This window comes from Magnolia sinica, chromosome 11 (assembly GCF_029962835.1).
Source record: "Magnolia sinica isolate HGM2019 chromosome 11, MsV1, whole genome shotgun sequence".
Classification (NCBI taxonomy): domain Eukaryota; kingdom Viridiplantae; phylum Streptophyta; class Magnoliopsida; order Magnoliales; family Magnoliaceae; genus Magnolia; species Magnolia sinica.
This window is the reverse complement of record NC_080583.1, coordinates 34,070,193-34,089,094: the sequence shown is the minus strand read 5'-3', so window position 1 is coordinate 34,089,094 and position 18,902 is coordinate 34,070,193. Positions and strand designations below refer to the sequence as shown.

Sequence of the window (18,902 nt, the reverse complement as noted above, 5' to 3'; positions counted from 1 at the left end):
TTACTATTTCTGATTGCATCATTGCTTTATCATTGACTGCAGTAAATCAAAAAACTAAAATATTCGTGTCATTGTACTGGGCTAAGGGAAAACTTTAGAGTTAGGTCGATGAAGTGGAGAAGTGCCTCCGGAGTCTAGAGTCTTGTGCCATCGCTGAATGCCTATGAAACTTAAGGGATTTTTTTATAAGACGGTTGTTTAGCTATGCTATTAGGGGCAGGTGGGCAATTAGAAAGCAGCATGAGCAGAGATTTGGGTGTTGCTAACAGGAGATTTGAGTGTTGCAAACGGGAGGAGTTTGAGATGGATGTGTGGCAAGGCTAGGAAGAAAAAAAATTAAGAACAAAGTCATTTGGAGCAGCCAAGGAGCAGCTCTATTGAGAGAGAATGATGGAGAATAGATTGTGATGGTTTTTTCCATGTGTAACATAGACCAGAGACGGCTCTGGTAATGAGGGAACATTACTTAGGTTTGAATGGCCTGAAAGGAGGAAGAAAGGAAGGCCTAAATGGACTTGGATTAGGTGGTGTGAAGTGAACTGAAGTTTTGCACATTTACCGAGGATAGGGCCTCGGATAGGATTGATTAACCCTACACAGCTGGGCATGGCTAGGATGATGATGACGATGGCGATGACGACGATGACAATGATGTGGTGGCCTAAGGGAAAGTTTAGTCTTTTTTAATTTATTCCCAACATGCATACATTTCATTCTTGAGAATAAACACGAAATTTGGCTTTCTATAAAATTGTGTGCATGGGCGTGCAGTGGAGTAAGGATCAGGAACTAGATCTTCATATAATGGACATTGACAGTTACTAGGGATGGTTCCATTTTTTGCTTTTTTTTTTTCTTTTCTTGTATCCTCTTTTTTGGTGGGGAGGGGGTGAGGGCATGCGCATGTTGGTTCCTTTTTTATTTGAGATGCCGATGTTTTTGAGTTTTGCACAATTGACAAGCTTAGAGACATATATGGAGAATGAATTGCATCATTATGATAGAATGTCAAAATTTTCCATATCACTGCATGTTTACATAAATAAGAGAAGCCCAAAGTAGAAGAGAAGTCATTGATGCCCCCAAGCACAATTTGCACCAGCAGGCACATTACAGTAGTTGCAATCCAAGGGTAATGGGAACGCATGAACAGAAAACCCAGAAATGTCTGATAAATCTAAGGAACGGCAGCATAATCAATGAAGCAAGATAATGCCTTATGCCTAACAAATTGATTTGTAATATGCATAGCATACACAACTACCCAGCCAAGAGATGGTCAAATGGACCAAGCTAACGAGATGCTGCAGCCCAGTTATCAAATACATGAGATCTCAATATTTGAACCACAGGAATGGATGAAGAACACATGCTAGAATATTGGAATAGAGATGGATAAACAACTTTATTGAAATTGAAACTACTTCACTTCTTACAAATACTTAAATAAAACCTCACAAAACTCCAAATATGTGTGTGTGCGCGCGCGCGCGCTTTCTTCCTCTTAACACAACCACTTTTATTGACCCCAAAAACACACTCTAAAATCCCTATGAATCTTTGATGTAGATTTTGGGACCATTAGATTGTGTCAAACCAATCTAATCTATCTAAGATAGCAACAACTCTACCTACATAAACTTGGCTAATTTGTAATGGCTTAAAAATAGTAAGAGTAAATCTAGAAAATCATCCCCATAATTGTTACAAAATCCTCAAAACCAGAACTCCTAATCTTCCAAAATTAGTAAATGATAGTATCTAAAACTAGCCGCCAAAACTAGCAGCAAAAAACACAAAATTCAGCATATGTTGAGGCCCATGGTGGGCCTTGGGCCTATGTCATTCCCCCCGAGTTAGAAAGAACTTGACTCTGACGAGTTAAATGCTTGATACAAGCATTAGAAGTTCAGGTTCAATCTTTTCAATTCACTGCCCGCGATCCACATGCTTCATAATAAGAGATTTGTTCTTCCATTTCACCGAGTATCACTTGTATTAGCCTTTTCGAGTGTCGGTAGTCCTCATGCATGACATGTGTTCAACTTCACTCTTTCTTTCTTTTTTTATTCAATTGCTTGCCCATATCAGCAATAACTTCATCTTACATGTCAAGCACCTAACAAATCAACCATGTTGAAAGTCGGTGAAATATCCAAGCCATTTGGCAACCCGATCTCACAGGCATTGCCACGAACTTCCTCTTGACTCGGCATGGCCGAATGTTCTTAGACTTGAGTTTCTTATGAGCTCCTCTAAAAACTTTTCTTTACGGAGGTCAACCATAACCAAGTTCCTTTTTTATACATCTTCTCTCAACAATGTTCATTCATAAGTCATAAGTTCTCAGAAATTTGGTTTGCTATCAATGATCTTCTCATTTTGCTTCCGCTCTTTCATCTTTCTTACTTTTGGATGCCTGACAACTTCTACCCCTCTTCCTTATTAAATTTGGGTATTAAAGCTAATTCTTCGGGTGCAACATGATATTAACATTGTCCTCAATGGAAGAATAGGTGTTAGCCCAAGCCGAAATGCACCATATCTCGGTCCCACAAACATGTTTTGACTAGCAAAATGGGTGCATCCATAATTATTAATTACTACAACACTCCGCACCTCATCCTTGTACTTAGATTAGATGGAGAAGGATACTAAGCACCCTAACTTAATAGAGACTTTAGCCCACTTTCTTGAACCACATAATCTAGTAAGAACATGAATGCACGTGTTCTTTTAGTTTCAACTTGTCTAACATTTCCTATGAAACTATGTTCTCACTGCTTCCTTCATCTATCAAAATTGAACACATCCTCCCACCAAAAATGCAGGTGGTGCAGAAAGTATTTTGTTCCAACCATCAGCCCTCATTAATCACTCAAAAGAATTGATAGCATCACCAGTTAGATAATGGTGTATCCACTATCTCCATATACATCTACTGCATCTTTTACCAAGAAAATCAAGAAGAATATGTTCATATTGGTGCTAGTCATATGACCTCCAAAGGGGACGCAGGGATGGGCATGATGAGGTCGATCACCATCTTCCTCAAGGGGATAAGTACTCCGAATCCACGGAGCTTCTCTGGACTCCTCACAGAGATAACTCGAATCCACGAGGGAAAATAAGAAAAATAGAAATAAATTCTAGAAATTCCAAAATTGATTGATTGATGATAAAAACGAATTTACAACCCTTTAAATAGTGATACCAAACCTTGGAAAAAATTTCGGAATCAAACTCCCTAAAATTCATAATTACCAAAAATAGTAAAATTCTAACTCTAATAAAAATCCTAATTCTAGTAAAACTCTTCTAAAGCCTAATTTCTAAAAATAAAAAATTTCAAATAAACATTTGCTAGAAGAGTCCTAGCATGATTACGAGTTGTTTCTAAAAAAGAAGAAAATCTAAAACTCTAAAAATAAGAAAATATTAAAAAATAGGAATTACTAAAAACAGTAATTTTTCCTTAAAATTTCATTTTTGAGCTGAAAGTACGTGTTTTCTAGAGAAACAGATAGACACGACCCACTTTGTGGGACGGTTCACTCGGGTGGCCCGTTTCAGTAAAGATTGATAGGTTGTACGTCTCGTAACAATACCCGGATCAAAAGTAACGGCTAATTTATAGTTCACCTTCTTTTGGTCCAACCATGCTAGGAATGTCTCTGTGCCACGTCTTACATTAGACCCCTCCACTTGGAAAAAACTCATCCTCGAGTTACTCAAGGGACTTCGCTCATGATACTCAAATAATTCTTGTCGTCGATGTTTATCAGCCTTTTCCTTGTACTTTCCATTACGCTCTTGAGCTGACACAATACATGTAATCATACTCTCCTTGACTTGACTAGTATGGATCAGTTCCTTCACTTGCTCCTGGAGTATCTCATACTCTTTCGGACTCATCCGATAGTAAGGGAGGTTGGGCAAGCTAGCCCCAAGGACGAGGTCTATGTGATGTTGGATATCCCGCATGTGGGGCAATCCGTCGAGTAGCTCTTCGGCCCAGATTTCCTTAAATTCATTCAGCGACGGCCTTAAACTTGGGGGAATGTTTAAAGGCTCCGATTCTTCACCCTTTACCACTACGGCATACACCTCGTCGGTCTCCTTGGATTCCTCTGTGAAATACCGAATGGTCAGGAGAGAACTCCTCTCCACTTTAGAAGCTCCAGGGTGGTCTCTGGTGCCATAGGGGCAAGGACCATTTTTCATCCGTCTTTGACGAAGACGTAAACATCGTCTCATTCTCGGTGGGTCGCATCACGGTCTGATTGCCATGGTCAACCGAGTAACATATGGCTTGCTTCCATGTCGACCACCTCACAAAGTACTTGATCCTTATAATTTTTACCAATTGAAAACAAGATAGTACATTGTTCGGTTACCTTGGTCTCGTTCACCTTTTTTATCTAGCCAATCGAGTAAAGGGAATGATGCTTTGTCATAAGCAGTGTTCGCAATATCGATAATATCGGCCGATATTACTGTTATCGCTGGCCAACGAGACGAAACCCATCAAAAATCCCATAAATTTAAAATATATATAATTTTTTTTGTATCATGCGATATATCGCACAATATCGCATGATTTTTTGCGAAATCCCCAATATTAGTAATATTATCGCACATTAAAGAGCCAACAACCATTTGAGGAGAGAATTCCAATGATAAAAGGCCGAGAATGTTGGGTTTGCAAGATTCTCAAAAAATTGAAAAAAAAAAATCCAAACTAAAAGAGGGAAATCCATGTAAGAGGGGATTTCGGTACCTGCAGAAGATGTGAGCGTGAATGGAAGTTGAATCTGGTGGGCCACTCGATCAAGAGGTAGTGGTGCGTCGTAAGTGAAAAAATTACCTCAATGGTGGGTGTCATTGTCCCCACTGTTTTTTGTGGTAGGGTCCACTTGAGTATTGGATCGGCCTCATTCTTTGGCTCAGGCCCTAAAATGGTCTCTCCAAATGGATGGACGGTGTGGATACAACACATACATAATGGGTGGGGCCACAATCAGGGTTCCACGCACATCGTTCTCTGGCTCATGCTCTAAAATGATCTCTTAAAATGGATGGATGGTATGGATACAATCTATACATCATGGTGGGCCCATAGTCAAGGTTCACCCTCAATGCGGCCCTGAGAAGTTTTTAATGGTGGCCGTTCAAGAATCGCTGTTTCCTGTGGTGTGTTCCACATGAGATTTGAATCTGCCTCATGGTCCTATCAAGCTCGTGGTGGGGCCCACCATGATGTTTGTGAGAAATCCACTATGTCCATCCTTTTTTTTTCATGGCATATTAGTTGTCCATTATGCATCATATTTGAATATAGTCAATTGTCTTAGTTCAATCATACAAGGCATAACTTAAGACCCTATACAAAGGAAACTTATTATGTGCACTTCTTTTTTGAGATTTTATAATTTAAAAGTGTGTATTGAGGTATTTTTTAATAATTCCTGAATTTTCATTGAAAAATTCAACCAATTTCCTAATGTTTCCCCATGTTTCCCAAAAAGTGCGATAAATTACGCGATACAAACGATATATCCCATGCAATAACCGAAATGTATCTGTATCTCAAGAGTGCGATACATTGCACGATACCGATATTTCGAACACTAGTCATAAGTAGTGTTCGAAATATCGGTTTCGCATTACGTATCGCACCCTTGGGATACGGATACATATCGGTTATCACATGGGATATATCGGTTGTATTGCGTAATGTATCGCTGTTGTTGGAAACATGGGGAAACATTGGAAATTGGTTGAATTGTTAATGAAATTTCAGTGATTGTTAAAAAAGATATCAATACACACTTACAAATCAAAACATTACAAAAAACAAGTGCACATAACAGGCTTTCTTTGTATGTGGTCCTAATCTACGCGTTATCTAACTGAATTGATGCAAGTATATTCATATAATTTATAAATGTAAGAAGAAATGTGGAAACACAACAAATACATTCAAAAGCAAAAGAAGAATCACTAGGTTAGGTTACATACATGTTTGATTTTATGTTTGGACATATATTGAGACCGATTTGCAAGAAATTGGGAAATTTTTTATTTTTTTTCAATTTTCCACAACTCTGTCATTCTCCTCCAAATCTCGAAATCGAAGCTCTCAATCCATGATTTTTCATGTTTTGTAACAATTTGACATCAATTTAACATGATTTACAAAAAAAAAAAAAAAAAAAGGAATCAAAATTTAAAAATGCTCACCGGATCAAACATGTGGGATATATCCCACTACTTGTGTGTTTCGTACCACACAGGTGGGATACAAGATATATCGGCCGATATCATCGATATTTAAAACACTAGTCGTAGGTAGCTGCAATTTTTCCACCATCGCCTTCGAGACAATGTTCTCGCTACTGCCACTGTCTATGATTACATTACAAGCCTTGCTGTTGACGGTACACCGCGTACGGATTATATTGTGCCGATGCGGATGTAACTCCTTCCATGGAGTGTACAGTAATCGCCTCACGACAAAAGATTCGCCAAGATCCTCAGCCAACCATTCTTCATCACCAACTCCTTCCTCAGTGATTTGTTCATCTCCATCAAATTCAGGGTCTTCTTCTGCTGTATCACCTTCAATGCCTCCTTCATTAATGGTCAAGTGAGCTATGGGGCATTGAGGGCAGGTGTTTGATAAGTGGCCCAATTGGCCACAGCGGTAACAAGTGTTCGGCCTTGGCCGACCATAAGGATTTGGAATCTTACTCGGGCCCATTATTCTGGGTGCTACACGTTGAAGCCAAGATGGGTCACTCTCAGTGTCACGATTTGCAGTTGCAGGAGGTTGGGGACGTCCTCCTACTGGTTCTTTTTCTTGTGCCAGCACTGAATCCTGTGTAAGACCCGTCATGGGAGGCTGAGTTGAAGGATAAGGCTGAGTAGGGACTCTTGCAAGCTGTGTTTGCACCCCACCTACCAACTGAACAACTTCATCCACGATCCCAACCAAGTGCCGATCGTAACCCACCTATGAATCGTGCTACCTTCTGCGATTCGATTTCTAACAAGTCATTCTGCGTTGTCAACCACTGGAATTCTTCGGTGTAATCTGTGACTGTTCGATTCCCCTGTCAGCAATTTTGGTATTGCTAGAAACTTGGAACAAAAATTTGCTCGTAATCACTAGAGAGAAATCATGATCGAAGAAGGCATCTCATCCGTGGCCAGGATTAGATGGGAACCTTTTACTCTCGAGCACGTGAGAATTATAATTGCTCCCACCATACAGAAGCACCGAATTTTAATTTGAATGTTACTAATTTCATCTTTTTATGCTCCAGCACGTCCGTGTAATCAAAATATTGTTCTACTTTGGCTAGCCAGTCGAGGAAATCCTCTATACGTAATAAGCCATTAAAACTAGGAAGTTCAACCTTACCTCGATGGTCTCTTTCAGCATGATATAGACGGTCGCCTCCATCGACTGGTCGCCAAGCAAAGCCATCATCGAGGTCATCATCACTAGAACTCGAATCATCTGGGGTAGCCCTACGATTCACCATTGGTAGTGCTTTACAGAAATCGAGATTGTGCCATACAGCGACCAGCCAACCACGGGCAGTTAAGCATCGCCTTGGGCTTAAAGCAGAATTAGCGTATCCGCAAGACAATCAAGGGTTGCCTGCATAGTCAACTGACTCTCCCGATGGAAAGCTTTCATTCTTTCCAAAAGATAACGAATCCATAGATCACTGTCCACAGGATTTTAGTCCATACCTTCGTTATTTGTCATTGGTCCGGGGAGCATCCTCGCTCTGATACCAATTGACGCAGGGATGGACATGATGAGGTCGATCATCGTCTTCCTCAAGGGAATAACTACTCCGAATCCACGGAGCTTCTCTAGACTCGTCATAGATATACCTTAAATCCATGAGGGAAAATAAGAAAAATAGAAGTAAATTCTAGAAATTCCAAAATTGATTGATCGATGATAAAAACGAATTTACAACCCTTTAAATAGTGATATCAAACCTTGGAAGAAGTTTTAGAATCAAACTCCAACTCAAACTCCCTCAAATTCGTAATTACCAAAAATAGTAAAATTCTAACTCTAATAAAAATCCTAATTCTAGTAAAACTCTTCTAAAGTCTAATTTCTAAAAATAAAAAAATTCCAAATAAACTTTTGCTACAAGAGTCCTAGCATGATTAGAAGTTATTTCTAAAAAAAGAAGAAAATCTAAAACTCTAAAAATAAGAAAAAATTAAAAAATTAGAATTACTAAGAATAGTAATTTTTCCTTAAATTTTCGTTTATAAGCTGAAAGCGCGCGATTCACCTCGGATGGCCCGTTTCAGTAAAGATTGATAGGTTGTGCACCCCGTAACGATACCCGGATCAAAAGTTACGGCCAATTTATGGTTCACCTTCTTTTGGTCCAACCATGCTAGGAATGTCTTTGTGCCACGTCCTACATCAAAAGGGCTTTCCATAGCTGATGTTAACAAAAACTGGAGCAACCCCCACTGCTAGAAAATGGAAGTTCAACTTTATGGCATCTGTATTAGGGATGCAGCCATGCAGGCACCTCTGATGTAGGGGTTCCTGACTGCAAGAAGGTTGTTCTTATTTCTCTGCCCAATCCAAATAGGGACTGCCTACAAGGCCACAGCACATGCCCTCCAAGATATCATAAGGACGATCCACAATCAGTTTTGCAATTTGCAGATCATTGTGGAAAGGAGCTTTTTCTGACGTCATCATTGGGTCAAGAGGGAGGTTCCTATGCCTTGGTCCTTATCTTTTATTTGCTAGGAGGTTAGGCCTTTGGCTGTCAAGTTAAACATTCCATTTACCCTAGCAACTGGAGGTGCTAACTCCACTCCGATCGGGTTAACTAAGGTGGGGGTCACGCACCCTTATCTTTGGCTTGGGAATTGCATTGTTAATTTTTAATGAATTTTGTTATCCTCTTAAAAAAATTAAGGACAGCGACTTCAAGCGCGCCGTAATTTTGTTAGTTAGCTTTTGTTGTATTACGTGCATTTTATTGCTTAACATTGTATTACATTTGAATGACATGAACTCATTTTGGATACAATTACATGTGGCAGACTATGTATGGGTTTGTCCATCTTTCAAAAAAAAAAAAAGCATATGGGTGTCCCCTAAACAATGGAAAACTATTAAGATGGTTTGTTTGCAATGTTTTGAGTTACGAGCATATAATCATGTTATTTAATGTCTCCTAAAGTTTCACTAAAAGATTCCACCATTTTCCTAGCATTTTCCCAATGTTTCCCTCGGACTGTGATATATCATGCTATACATGCAATATTTACCAATGTTTCCATATCCCTTAGGTGCAATACCGATACATAAAACACATCAATAATACATTTAGTATGGATATCTCTTATTCTCTTGGAGATTGCTCTCAATTTAGTTAAGGTTGGATAGGTGGTGCCAAGAAGACCCCTTAAAATTGTCTTTCCTAGGCTTCTTCCACATATCGGTGGGGAAGGTGTTCTCATCTCTCAATATATATCAATATTTGAAGATATGGTTTGGACTCACCACCTTTGAAGAAACCTCTTACATGATGAGTTTGATGATTTTAGTCGCCTTATGGTTCTCCTTTAAGGCGTCAATTTAGATCCTGATAGAGTGGGCCGCTTCTTTGTTAAATATTTTTGCTGGGTTATTTCTTCCCCAATTTCCAGTGATACCAACCCCATTCGTCATGTAAGGAGCCACCTCGTATCCCTGCTTTTGCATGGTAAAAAACACAAGTGGCTAATGATTGACACCCTGTGGAACAGAAATGGTGGATCACCTATTTATGCATTGTCCCATTGCCTAAGAAGCATGGTGGAAATTCCTTGGTCTTCTCAAGGTGGAATGCATCTTGCCCTTCGCATTTCGTAAGCTCTTCAGTGCCTAGCATGGTCACAATGAGGGGGTAAGAAAAATCATCCTTCTGGAAAATATCTTCGCTTGCCATGCTGCAAGAAAACTGGTATGATGTAATAACAGGACTTCCGGGATACGTCATGCTCCCCCGATGTGGTGTTTCTCAAAGCAAAAATCTTGGCAATCAAGTGGGCTTGAGTATCAAAGGTTTTTGTAGACACACATGTGGACTTACACAGATGATCAAGGGGAGTTTCTTCTCCTTTGTATCTTGGATTATGCCTTGTCATCCTCTTTGCAAGAGTTGTTTCTTATAACAAAATTCTGGTTATCCTAAAAAAAATGTAGAAAACATCCTGAAATCCTGCATCAGGTGAAATGGACTTTCATGGGATTGAAATGACAAGTCCATTTGGTTGAACAGCCATTCCGCGCAGTGGTAATTTACTAACTCTCAAATGCAACCGTAGATAACCCATACCCTAAGTTCCATGACTAAACAGACTCATCTGTCTCAAATATAACAATGCATTTGGATGAGCAAATGAAATGAATTGCAAGCATTCAGTTTAATCACAAGGAAATGAGGGGGAAAAGAAAAGAAAAAAAAAAAAACAGTTTATTATGTTTCCTACAGTTCATAACAAAGCAGCCTCAAACCAGCCATATTTCTTTCAAGTCCAACTTGGAAGCAATGAAAATGCGATTCCATTATGTCCACTTTACTGGGCTAATAATTGCAATTCAGTTCAATTGCGAATCCAAACAGTCCCAAAGCTTATAATAACACTAAAATAGAGGGAAGTGGTGAACCGACTGGGTTCAACTCAACAGACCTTTGAGGATGTAAGCTTGGAGAAGGGTGGGGTCCATCTGTAGCGCCTTGTCGCAGTCCTTGATCACGTGTTTGTGTAGCTCCAGCTGGCTATAGCAGAAGGCTCGATTGCTGCAAAAATTAAGAAAGAAAGAAAGAAAGAAACATAGACAGTCAGATTATCGAAGATACAGATCCGATTCACGGACGAGGACGGATCATTTTACCAGATATCTTGAATCGAGCAAGATTGAGAAAGGAGAGAGTCGAGGATGCGGATGGCCTTGGACCAGTCCCGAGAAGTGCAGAGCTTGGCGAGCTCTTGCCGCTCGGCGATGGACGCCATGGCGTCGGTCAAAGAACGGACGGATTCGATGTAGCGATCGATGGATGGCTCTGATGTTTCTTCTCCTGAGTTTATTCGAAGAAGGAGAGAGAAGATACTGTAGATGTGAAGAGAGGGGAATGCAGAAAGGATTTGCCGTGTCTTGCTTACCCTTTTATGAATGGCTGATGCCGTCTTTTTCTTCTTTTCTTTTTCTTTTTTTTTTTTTTAAAATCTTTTTTCTTTGCTAGGTTTGCGAGGAAGGCTCTCGGTCGGAGGCTCGCCCGAACAGCTCGACCATTATGCCCGCCCTGTGATGATCCAGACCGTTCATCTAAAACTCCCAATTCTAAATCATTGATGTGGTGAAAGTGAAAATCATCGTCAGAGATCAGTTAAGCACGGCTGACCCCAGAAACGGCAATGATCTAAGACCGTTGAGATTTTTCTATGTTGACTAACATATTAAGTGGTTCTGGACGGTCTGGATCAGCTGATGGTGGGGCGGCGATTAGATTTTGGGAGCATGAGAGCCTTGCTGGGGGCTCGAGTGAATCGTGATCTCCAAATGCAAAAGCGGAATTACACGATGTATACGCGTATGGTAAAGACGTGTTTTCAATTACAATAAGTGGGACCCACTGTCTCTTAGCTAAATTCTGGACCATTGATATTCTGCGTCCCACGATGGATGGACGGATCCTCAAAATTACCAAAGACTATTTCAGCCAATATTGCAACTTTTCCTGGTTGATTCTGGACCGTTATTTTCCTTCTCTTCTTAACCGTTTATTTATGGGCCATAAATTAAGAGGTTGCGATTGTTTCTCGAAGATATTTTCTGTGCAAGGTCCATCAACAGTGGGACTCAACAGACAAGTGATCTAGATTACCAAACCCTGGCAACATTTATTGGAATCAAAACCGCGCGTATAAGGCCAATCCTCGCGTCGCAAAATACTGCAATTGCCCCGATGGGGAGAGAATGGAAAACTAAGCAGTCAGCGGTTGATCTCGCGTTCCCAAATTTTCAAGCGGAAGTTGAAATCATTAGGTCCCTAGAGAGGGATGGTTGAGGATTTGAAATAATCAGGGCCCTAGAGAAGGATGGTTGACGAATCCTCGGCGAACTCGCTCCAGTACGTTCTGGCACGTGGAATCGAAGAACGTCTGTGCGACATCTCAGCCGTTCATCAGCATCTGGGTAGATGCCATATCAAAATGAGCCTAATAGATGGTTATCGGTTGCCCCACCGTCTTACCAAATAAATGAACGATTGCGAGCAAAGTGCGGTCCAAATTCTAAGTGCAACTGCGGCCCATCTAATTGCTAGAATAGCCCCGTTGTGAGAAACGGTTACACCGCTTCTGTACAGTGGCAGTCGCCTGATGAACATCTGGATCTCCCGACAGCTTTTTACGAAGTAACTTGGCACTCGGGCAAAGAATGAATGACCAAAAGTGCTACGAATTGCCCGTTCCTGGAAGCAGTCGCTGCCAAAGATCTGCACCCGTGGATGGACGCGGATGGTGTACTGACACTGCCCGTAGCCACCGTAGATATTGTACAGTGCCCCGTGGCCTACCTAGACACATGTGTTTGTCCCGTGTTTTATTCATTTTAACTCAAAATAATTAATTTAAAGCATTTGTGATTGAACGCTATTAAAAACTTTTTCTAACTACCAAAGTTTTGGATCAAGAGGATATTTATGTTTACCTTTATTCATTCAGTTTTTGTTACTTAATTAACAAGTTGGATGGCAAGACAAACATTACGGTGGGTGTAAGAAAGTTTTAGTTCTCATGGATATCGTTATGCCCTATTTTGTAGGTCCCGATTATAGAAAAATGACACGTGAGATTGTATAAAAGATAGAAAGTAGATTATAAAAAAAAGATATTTAAAGATTTAGAGTACTTTTGTAATTTACAATCGTGTAAGGTTTATCTTTACATGTCAGAGGATGGTTGATAAGATGTTGTGGTCAATATATGAAAAGCATGATTGAGTTATTTAAGGGCATATAGGAGGTTGAACAAGTAGATAACTAAAACAAAACTTTAACCGACGTGAAGCATTTGGAAGAGAAAATGTTGCAAAGGAGAAATGTAATAGAAAGAATGATCTATAGAGAGGCTTTTCGGTACTATTATAACAGTTGTAGTAATTGAAGAAGGATGTAGAGGAATAAGCTATAGCAGAACTCTATAAATATCAGAGGAATTCAACAGAGACACCAATCCCAATCAAACCAAAAGCAACAAAACAATCAAATTTATCTTATCAATTTCCTTTATCTCAACTTATCCTAGGAGTAGTAATAATCCAATAGCAGTAATTTTAGTTATAATCTTTAGTTGTAATCCAAGTCTACTCTTATACATTGGATTTGTGTTTTTTATCCAAATCAAGTAGTTCTTTTAAGAGATGCATTCTCGCAATCGTTGTTGGTAACCGATTGTAAGTTTTTTATTTTGCTTGATTTACACTATTATTTTGAAAGTCATTTATTGTGGAAGGCAAAAAGTAACTCATTTTTGGAAGAAGAAACCCACCTTTTGATTACCTCCCGATCATTATTAAATTTTGTAAGTGGCTAAGTGAGCAACTGATTTTCTCAGAATCTGATCATATACTTTCATATTAGATGAATCTGGTCAAAGTTGATCAGTTTAGATTGAGTCGCTTAATCGATTATGGTACGTCCGTATAATTAAAAATAAATCGAGTAGCCAAAATTTTTTGGCACGCCCGGTGGGACATCAAATTACTTGGTCACCTTACAATTTGATTGGCTCGAGTATATTTGTCGATGCAGTAATCGTTCAAAATCATGACCTAAAGAAGTGCTCGTAATTCTTCAACAGTCGTTACTGCTGCTAACGAGCTTCCTACTCATGAGTAATAGGTGCAAGTCCAATAAGTTCCTGAGCAAGGAAATCCACCACCAAGTTTAGCGCTCATTCCTCCAAACCCAGACAAATCATCGACATCTCAGGTTGAACCTCTTGAGATTATGTCAGCCGAGATGGTTGATGTGCAAAAGGGGATTCAACACATTGTATAACTATCGCAGGTTTAAATAAAACAATCGCAAGTACAGGCTGAGGCTTTCAATAAGTGGGTGGTCCGTCACACTGAGAGCATGAATTGATTAGTAGTTCTGTTTGCTGATAGAGCATTTGTTGCACCTCTGTAACAAACCAATGCAAATTCTATTGGAAATCAAGCACATGTACCACTAGTTTAATCAATGCCACAAACACCTCCATTATAATGAAATTTACCACCTAACTCAACTCTGGTCCTATTCATATGTGCAGAATTCACTAATACCGGTAGATTTTAGACGTCCTAATTGTGTTTCTGTCTAGTACATACAAAATTCACCACGCCACCGGTAGATTTCAGACGTCTTGAATGTAAGAATAAGAATGTTGTACATGAGGCTAAGAATCAAGGGATGCAGGGGGGGTACCATTTGACTATAAGTCAACCATATAATGAATAACAATATTAGGATGGCCCTAAAGTATCTCCAGTTATTCTTCAATAAAACCGTGAGTGTAACCAAATCATTCAATTGGTTTAGGAAATAGTAGGCCAAGTTCTTGGCTGAACTACTACTCCTATTTGCCATAAGCCATATCCTGATTGGATCGATCAACAATATGCACTGTTAAGGAACTATCGACCTAAGTTTATGATGTTTACAGGCGATACAGCTCAATCGACTGTAGAATATGTAGGTCGATTTACTATACAATGGGAGAATTGGCCAATAATAAGTAATACGAATTACAGTTATTTAGTCATTCACTCACTAGGGTAACATTTACTTGGTACTCCAATTTGCTACTAAACTCAATACATAACTGGCAAGAAATGAAAGAAAAATTTTATGCTCAGTTCTTTTATAAAGAGTAAAATTTCAATAGCCGATCTTGCTCGTTTCGACAATTGTCAGGGGAATTGGTTGAGAATTACATTACTTGGTTTAAAAGAGCTAAAAGTCGATGCAAAGTAGTTATAATCAAAGTAAAGTTTGTCCAGTTGACTCAAGATGGACTAGAATTTAAACTTTGAAAGAAATTTATTGGAACAAAATTCACATATCTTTATAATTTGACCAGAAAAGTGTCTCGATATGAGGCTTTGCTTTAAGAGTCAACGAGGCAAAAGAATTCATCAGTAGGGACATATTACTATGACCCTAATTATGATGTCATAATAGCTGAAATAGTGGTTAAACATCCATTCACATGTTCGGCTTTAGTTAAGGCATAAGTAATACCAGCTTCTAATCAGAAAAATCAAAGATCTTATATCTTTGATATTTTTCAGGCTAATGAAATCTTTGATATTATGTTAGTTGAAAAGTTTATCAAAATTCTAGTTAATCACAAGATTCTGATAATCGAAAAACATAAAAAGATTAGTTATTGTAAATAACATGAAACTCGATCACATTCTACTAACAAATGTGTTATTTTCAAGAACGTCGTTCAGGATAATATCGATAAAGGGTTGCTGAAAATTCTTGAAAATGAAAATGAAACAATGGTGATCGATACTAATCCGTTCCCATCTAATGTAGGGATTAATATGGCCACCATCAATCCTCAAAGACTAGTCCGACTGAGACAAAAGATTGATCTCAGAGTACGGATAAATCAGTTCAAGGAACAAAATTTCATAGGGGCGTAAGGCCTAGAATAATAGTCAATCCGACTGAACTATATTTAGATAGAACAATCACAAAATATCAATACCTTTATGAGAAATGTGCAAAGCCAATTCGGTTAGTTGAAAATCTTATCGACCGAAATATCCATTGAAGCCAACGACCAATCGAAAATATGAGAAAAGAAATGTTTTTCATTCTCATAAAAGACAAACATGTAAGCAACTACTCTCGGGCCTTTCAAGGGCAAAAGATTATTAAACCTCAGTCATTCGAAATTCCCAATGATACCTGAGGAGATGACTCATACTCAAAAGTGACGTTGGCAAAGACAACAAGTAGCAAAGAGAAGGTAAGCAGCCATTACTTTCAAATAAACCCATAGTTATTGCTCAACTCCACAAAAGTTGATAATGTAAAAGTCAGAAGGAAAGCAATAAATATTGGCTAATATAAAGGAAGCAACAAAATTTCATGTTAATCATGACTCAGTCGAAGATCCAAGTTATGATAAAACAAAGATAAACATATAAGGATTGGCCAAATATCTCAGTGATGAGGAATTTTTGAATGACCTTTTGATTGAAGAATTACTTGTTAAAGCTAAGAAGTTAGAATCTTCCTCTAAACATAAAGAGAAAGTGAACGAACTAACATATGAATTCGACACTCAATCAAATTCATAAACACTTGGGAGGCAGTTTTTGAATTCGGTCATTCAGTTTAGCCCGTTACCATTGATTACATTTGATTTTAATATGACATTGACTATGCCGTTAAGTTTCTAGGCTAAACTATTTTAACCAAGCACAACGAAAGGAGATGTGGAAGAATTGGGCCTGCTAATAATTGTACAACATGGATCTTTTTACTCCGAAGAGGAAGACATAAAGGTGTTGACTATAATGGTCGAACCAGGGTCCCATTCTAAAATAATCATTATTAAAATACCAACATCACAATGACCCAACATTTGAAGCCATTGTATATTTCCGTTCACTTGGAAGGAGGTTCGACTACTCAGGTCATGGTCGATAATGGAGCTGTTTTTAACATTCTACCATCTATGATGATGGCGAAGCCTAGAAAGACTCAAGATTACCTCATCCCAACTAAGGTTACAACGAGTAATTTTGTTGGAAGAATAATGCAAATACGTTGTTTTACCGGTCAAATTAATGGTAGGAACTAAGAGCGTCCTAGTTGCTTTCTTTGTGCTCGACACTTCCTTGAGTTATGATGCCTTGCTTGGGCAACATTAGATATATTCATTTACATGTATCCCATCATCATTGCATTAATTTATAATTTTCTAGAATCAAGACAGTATAACTGATTTTGGTTGATAACTAACCGTTCTTTGCAATATCTAATGCAGTTAAGGCTTATTTCTATGGAGATAGATCAGACCTATATAATTTATTGGGAGAGACAAAAATAATAAACCAACTAGGATTGATGTTAAACTCCACCCTCATAATATCGTCTAGGATATTTCTACTATGATCCAGAATACGGCAACTCGAAAAGAGTTTGTAAAATTATAATAATGGGTGTTTTGTTGATATGGCTGATATAGTTGTATCTGTTGATCAAGAAACTATAGATGTAATTAAGATGAAGGATTTGAAGCTGGCTTTAAAAAATTTTAGAGGATTCTCATACTTAAGTTTAAGATCCTCTAATGAAAATAAATTTGGGAATAGAATAACATCCCAAACCTATTTTTATTAGTGGGTTGTTAGATTTTCAAACACAGGCTTAACTGCTCAATTTACTTAAAGAGTTTGTCGACTGCTTTGCTTGGGATTATCATGAGATGCCCAAACTGGATCAAAATCTGGTCGAGCATAGGTTACCCAAAAAGGAGAGATATCGGCCACACAAGCAACTGCCTAGGCGGAAGATAACCGAGGTAACATAGAAGATTAAAGACGAGATCAAGCAACTTTTGAAAGCAAGTTTCATTAAACCCATCAAATATGTCGAATGGATTTGAAACGTAGTGGCAGTTGTTAAGAACAACGGTAAGCATAAAGTGTGTATTGATTTTCATAATCTAAATTGAGCCCCACGAAAGGATGTGTATCTCATGCCTATGACCAATTAGTTGATCAATCGGGCAACTGGTATCTGTTGAGTGTCAAATATTGCATATTTCTCCTATTTATGTCTTGGTTTTATGAATATCATAAAACTTAATGGTATATTTTATACATGTTTGTGTTGCAAGGTGAATATGAGAGCTTAGATTGAAAAGAATGTTAAAAGTATAGATTAATGCTCAAGAATCACTAAGGCAAAAGATGGATCTTAGGAGACTAAGAATGAAGAATTTACATGCCAAAGATCCAAGGAAACCAAGTATAAAGGATGAAGAAAAGACTTGAAAGAATGTAAAATCTGCAGAAGAAAATAGGACATTTCGGTCCAACCTGAACTAACTTTGGTCCAACCGAAATCGTAGAAAACTGTCTAGCAAGAAATGAGGCTTAATTCGATCCGACCTAAGCTAACTTCGTCCAACTGAAGCTTTGGTTGGAGTCGGTCCAACCTAAATTTGACAGATTTTCTGCACAAGAATTTTCAGCATCAACTTCGGTCCGATTGAAGTTGCGCAGAATTATCCAGTGAAAAAATGCTATTTTCAACCTTAATTCGGTCTGACCGAACCCAACTTCGGTCTGACCGAAGCGTAACGCGGGACTTAAGAAGAGTGCGTAAATTCAAGATGGTTTCTAGAAATTCCAAGGAGTTGCGTAAGATGGGGCTTCACAACTATAAAAAGGAGTCCCTAGGATGTTCATAGGTATTTTCTAGGGTTTAAGGAGTGAAGCAAAAAGGGTGGAGAGCCACCACCAAGAGTTTTTCTTCTTCTTCCTTAGTTGTTTTTATGTTTTATTTAAGAGTTCTTAGTTCAATCATGTCTGTGGTTGGCTAAACCTCTTAGTTGGGGCTAAGAGGTGAAGCTTGTAGCATAATTGAGATGTTTACTTTGCTTTGATTCATATTTTTATTGAACTCCATTGATTTCTAATTTATTTTAAGGAATACTTTCAGTTTTCAATGAATTATTGTGACTTAAATTACAGTAGACGCTGCGATAGCTTTGAGTATCTTCTTTTCTTTTTAAAGATTGTTGGATTGGTAAATCTTGTTGTTTGTCATTGT

The 18,902-nt window shown here is 38.6% G+C and overlaps 1 protein-coding gene across 4 annotated transcripts in view; it reads right to left on the bottom strand.

Annotated features, from left to right (window-relative positions):
* Positions 1-11,330, bottom strand: part of LOC131219018 (suppressor of RPS4-RLD 1) — a 140,992-nt gene extending 129,662 nt beyond the window's left edge. For 2 of the 4 annotated variants that reach the window (XR_009157955.1, XM_058213980.1), the window contains exons 1-2: positions 10,946-11,316; positions 10,741-10,850 (exon numbers count right to left, since the gene is read on the bottom strand). Coding sequence is in view for 3 of the 4 variants with exons in the window: in XM_058213980.1 (XP_058069963.1) it covers positions 10,741-10,850; positions 10,946-11,064 (229 nt within the window). In the remaining variant the exon portion in view is untranslated. Of the gene's footprint in view, positions 1-10,740; positions 10,851-10,945 lie in introns of all 4 variants that reach the window. The other 2 variants (XM_058213982.1, XM_058213981.1) reach the window with 2 other exon arrangements.
* Positions 11,331-18,902: the final 7,572 nt, after the last annotated feature.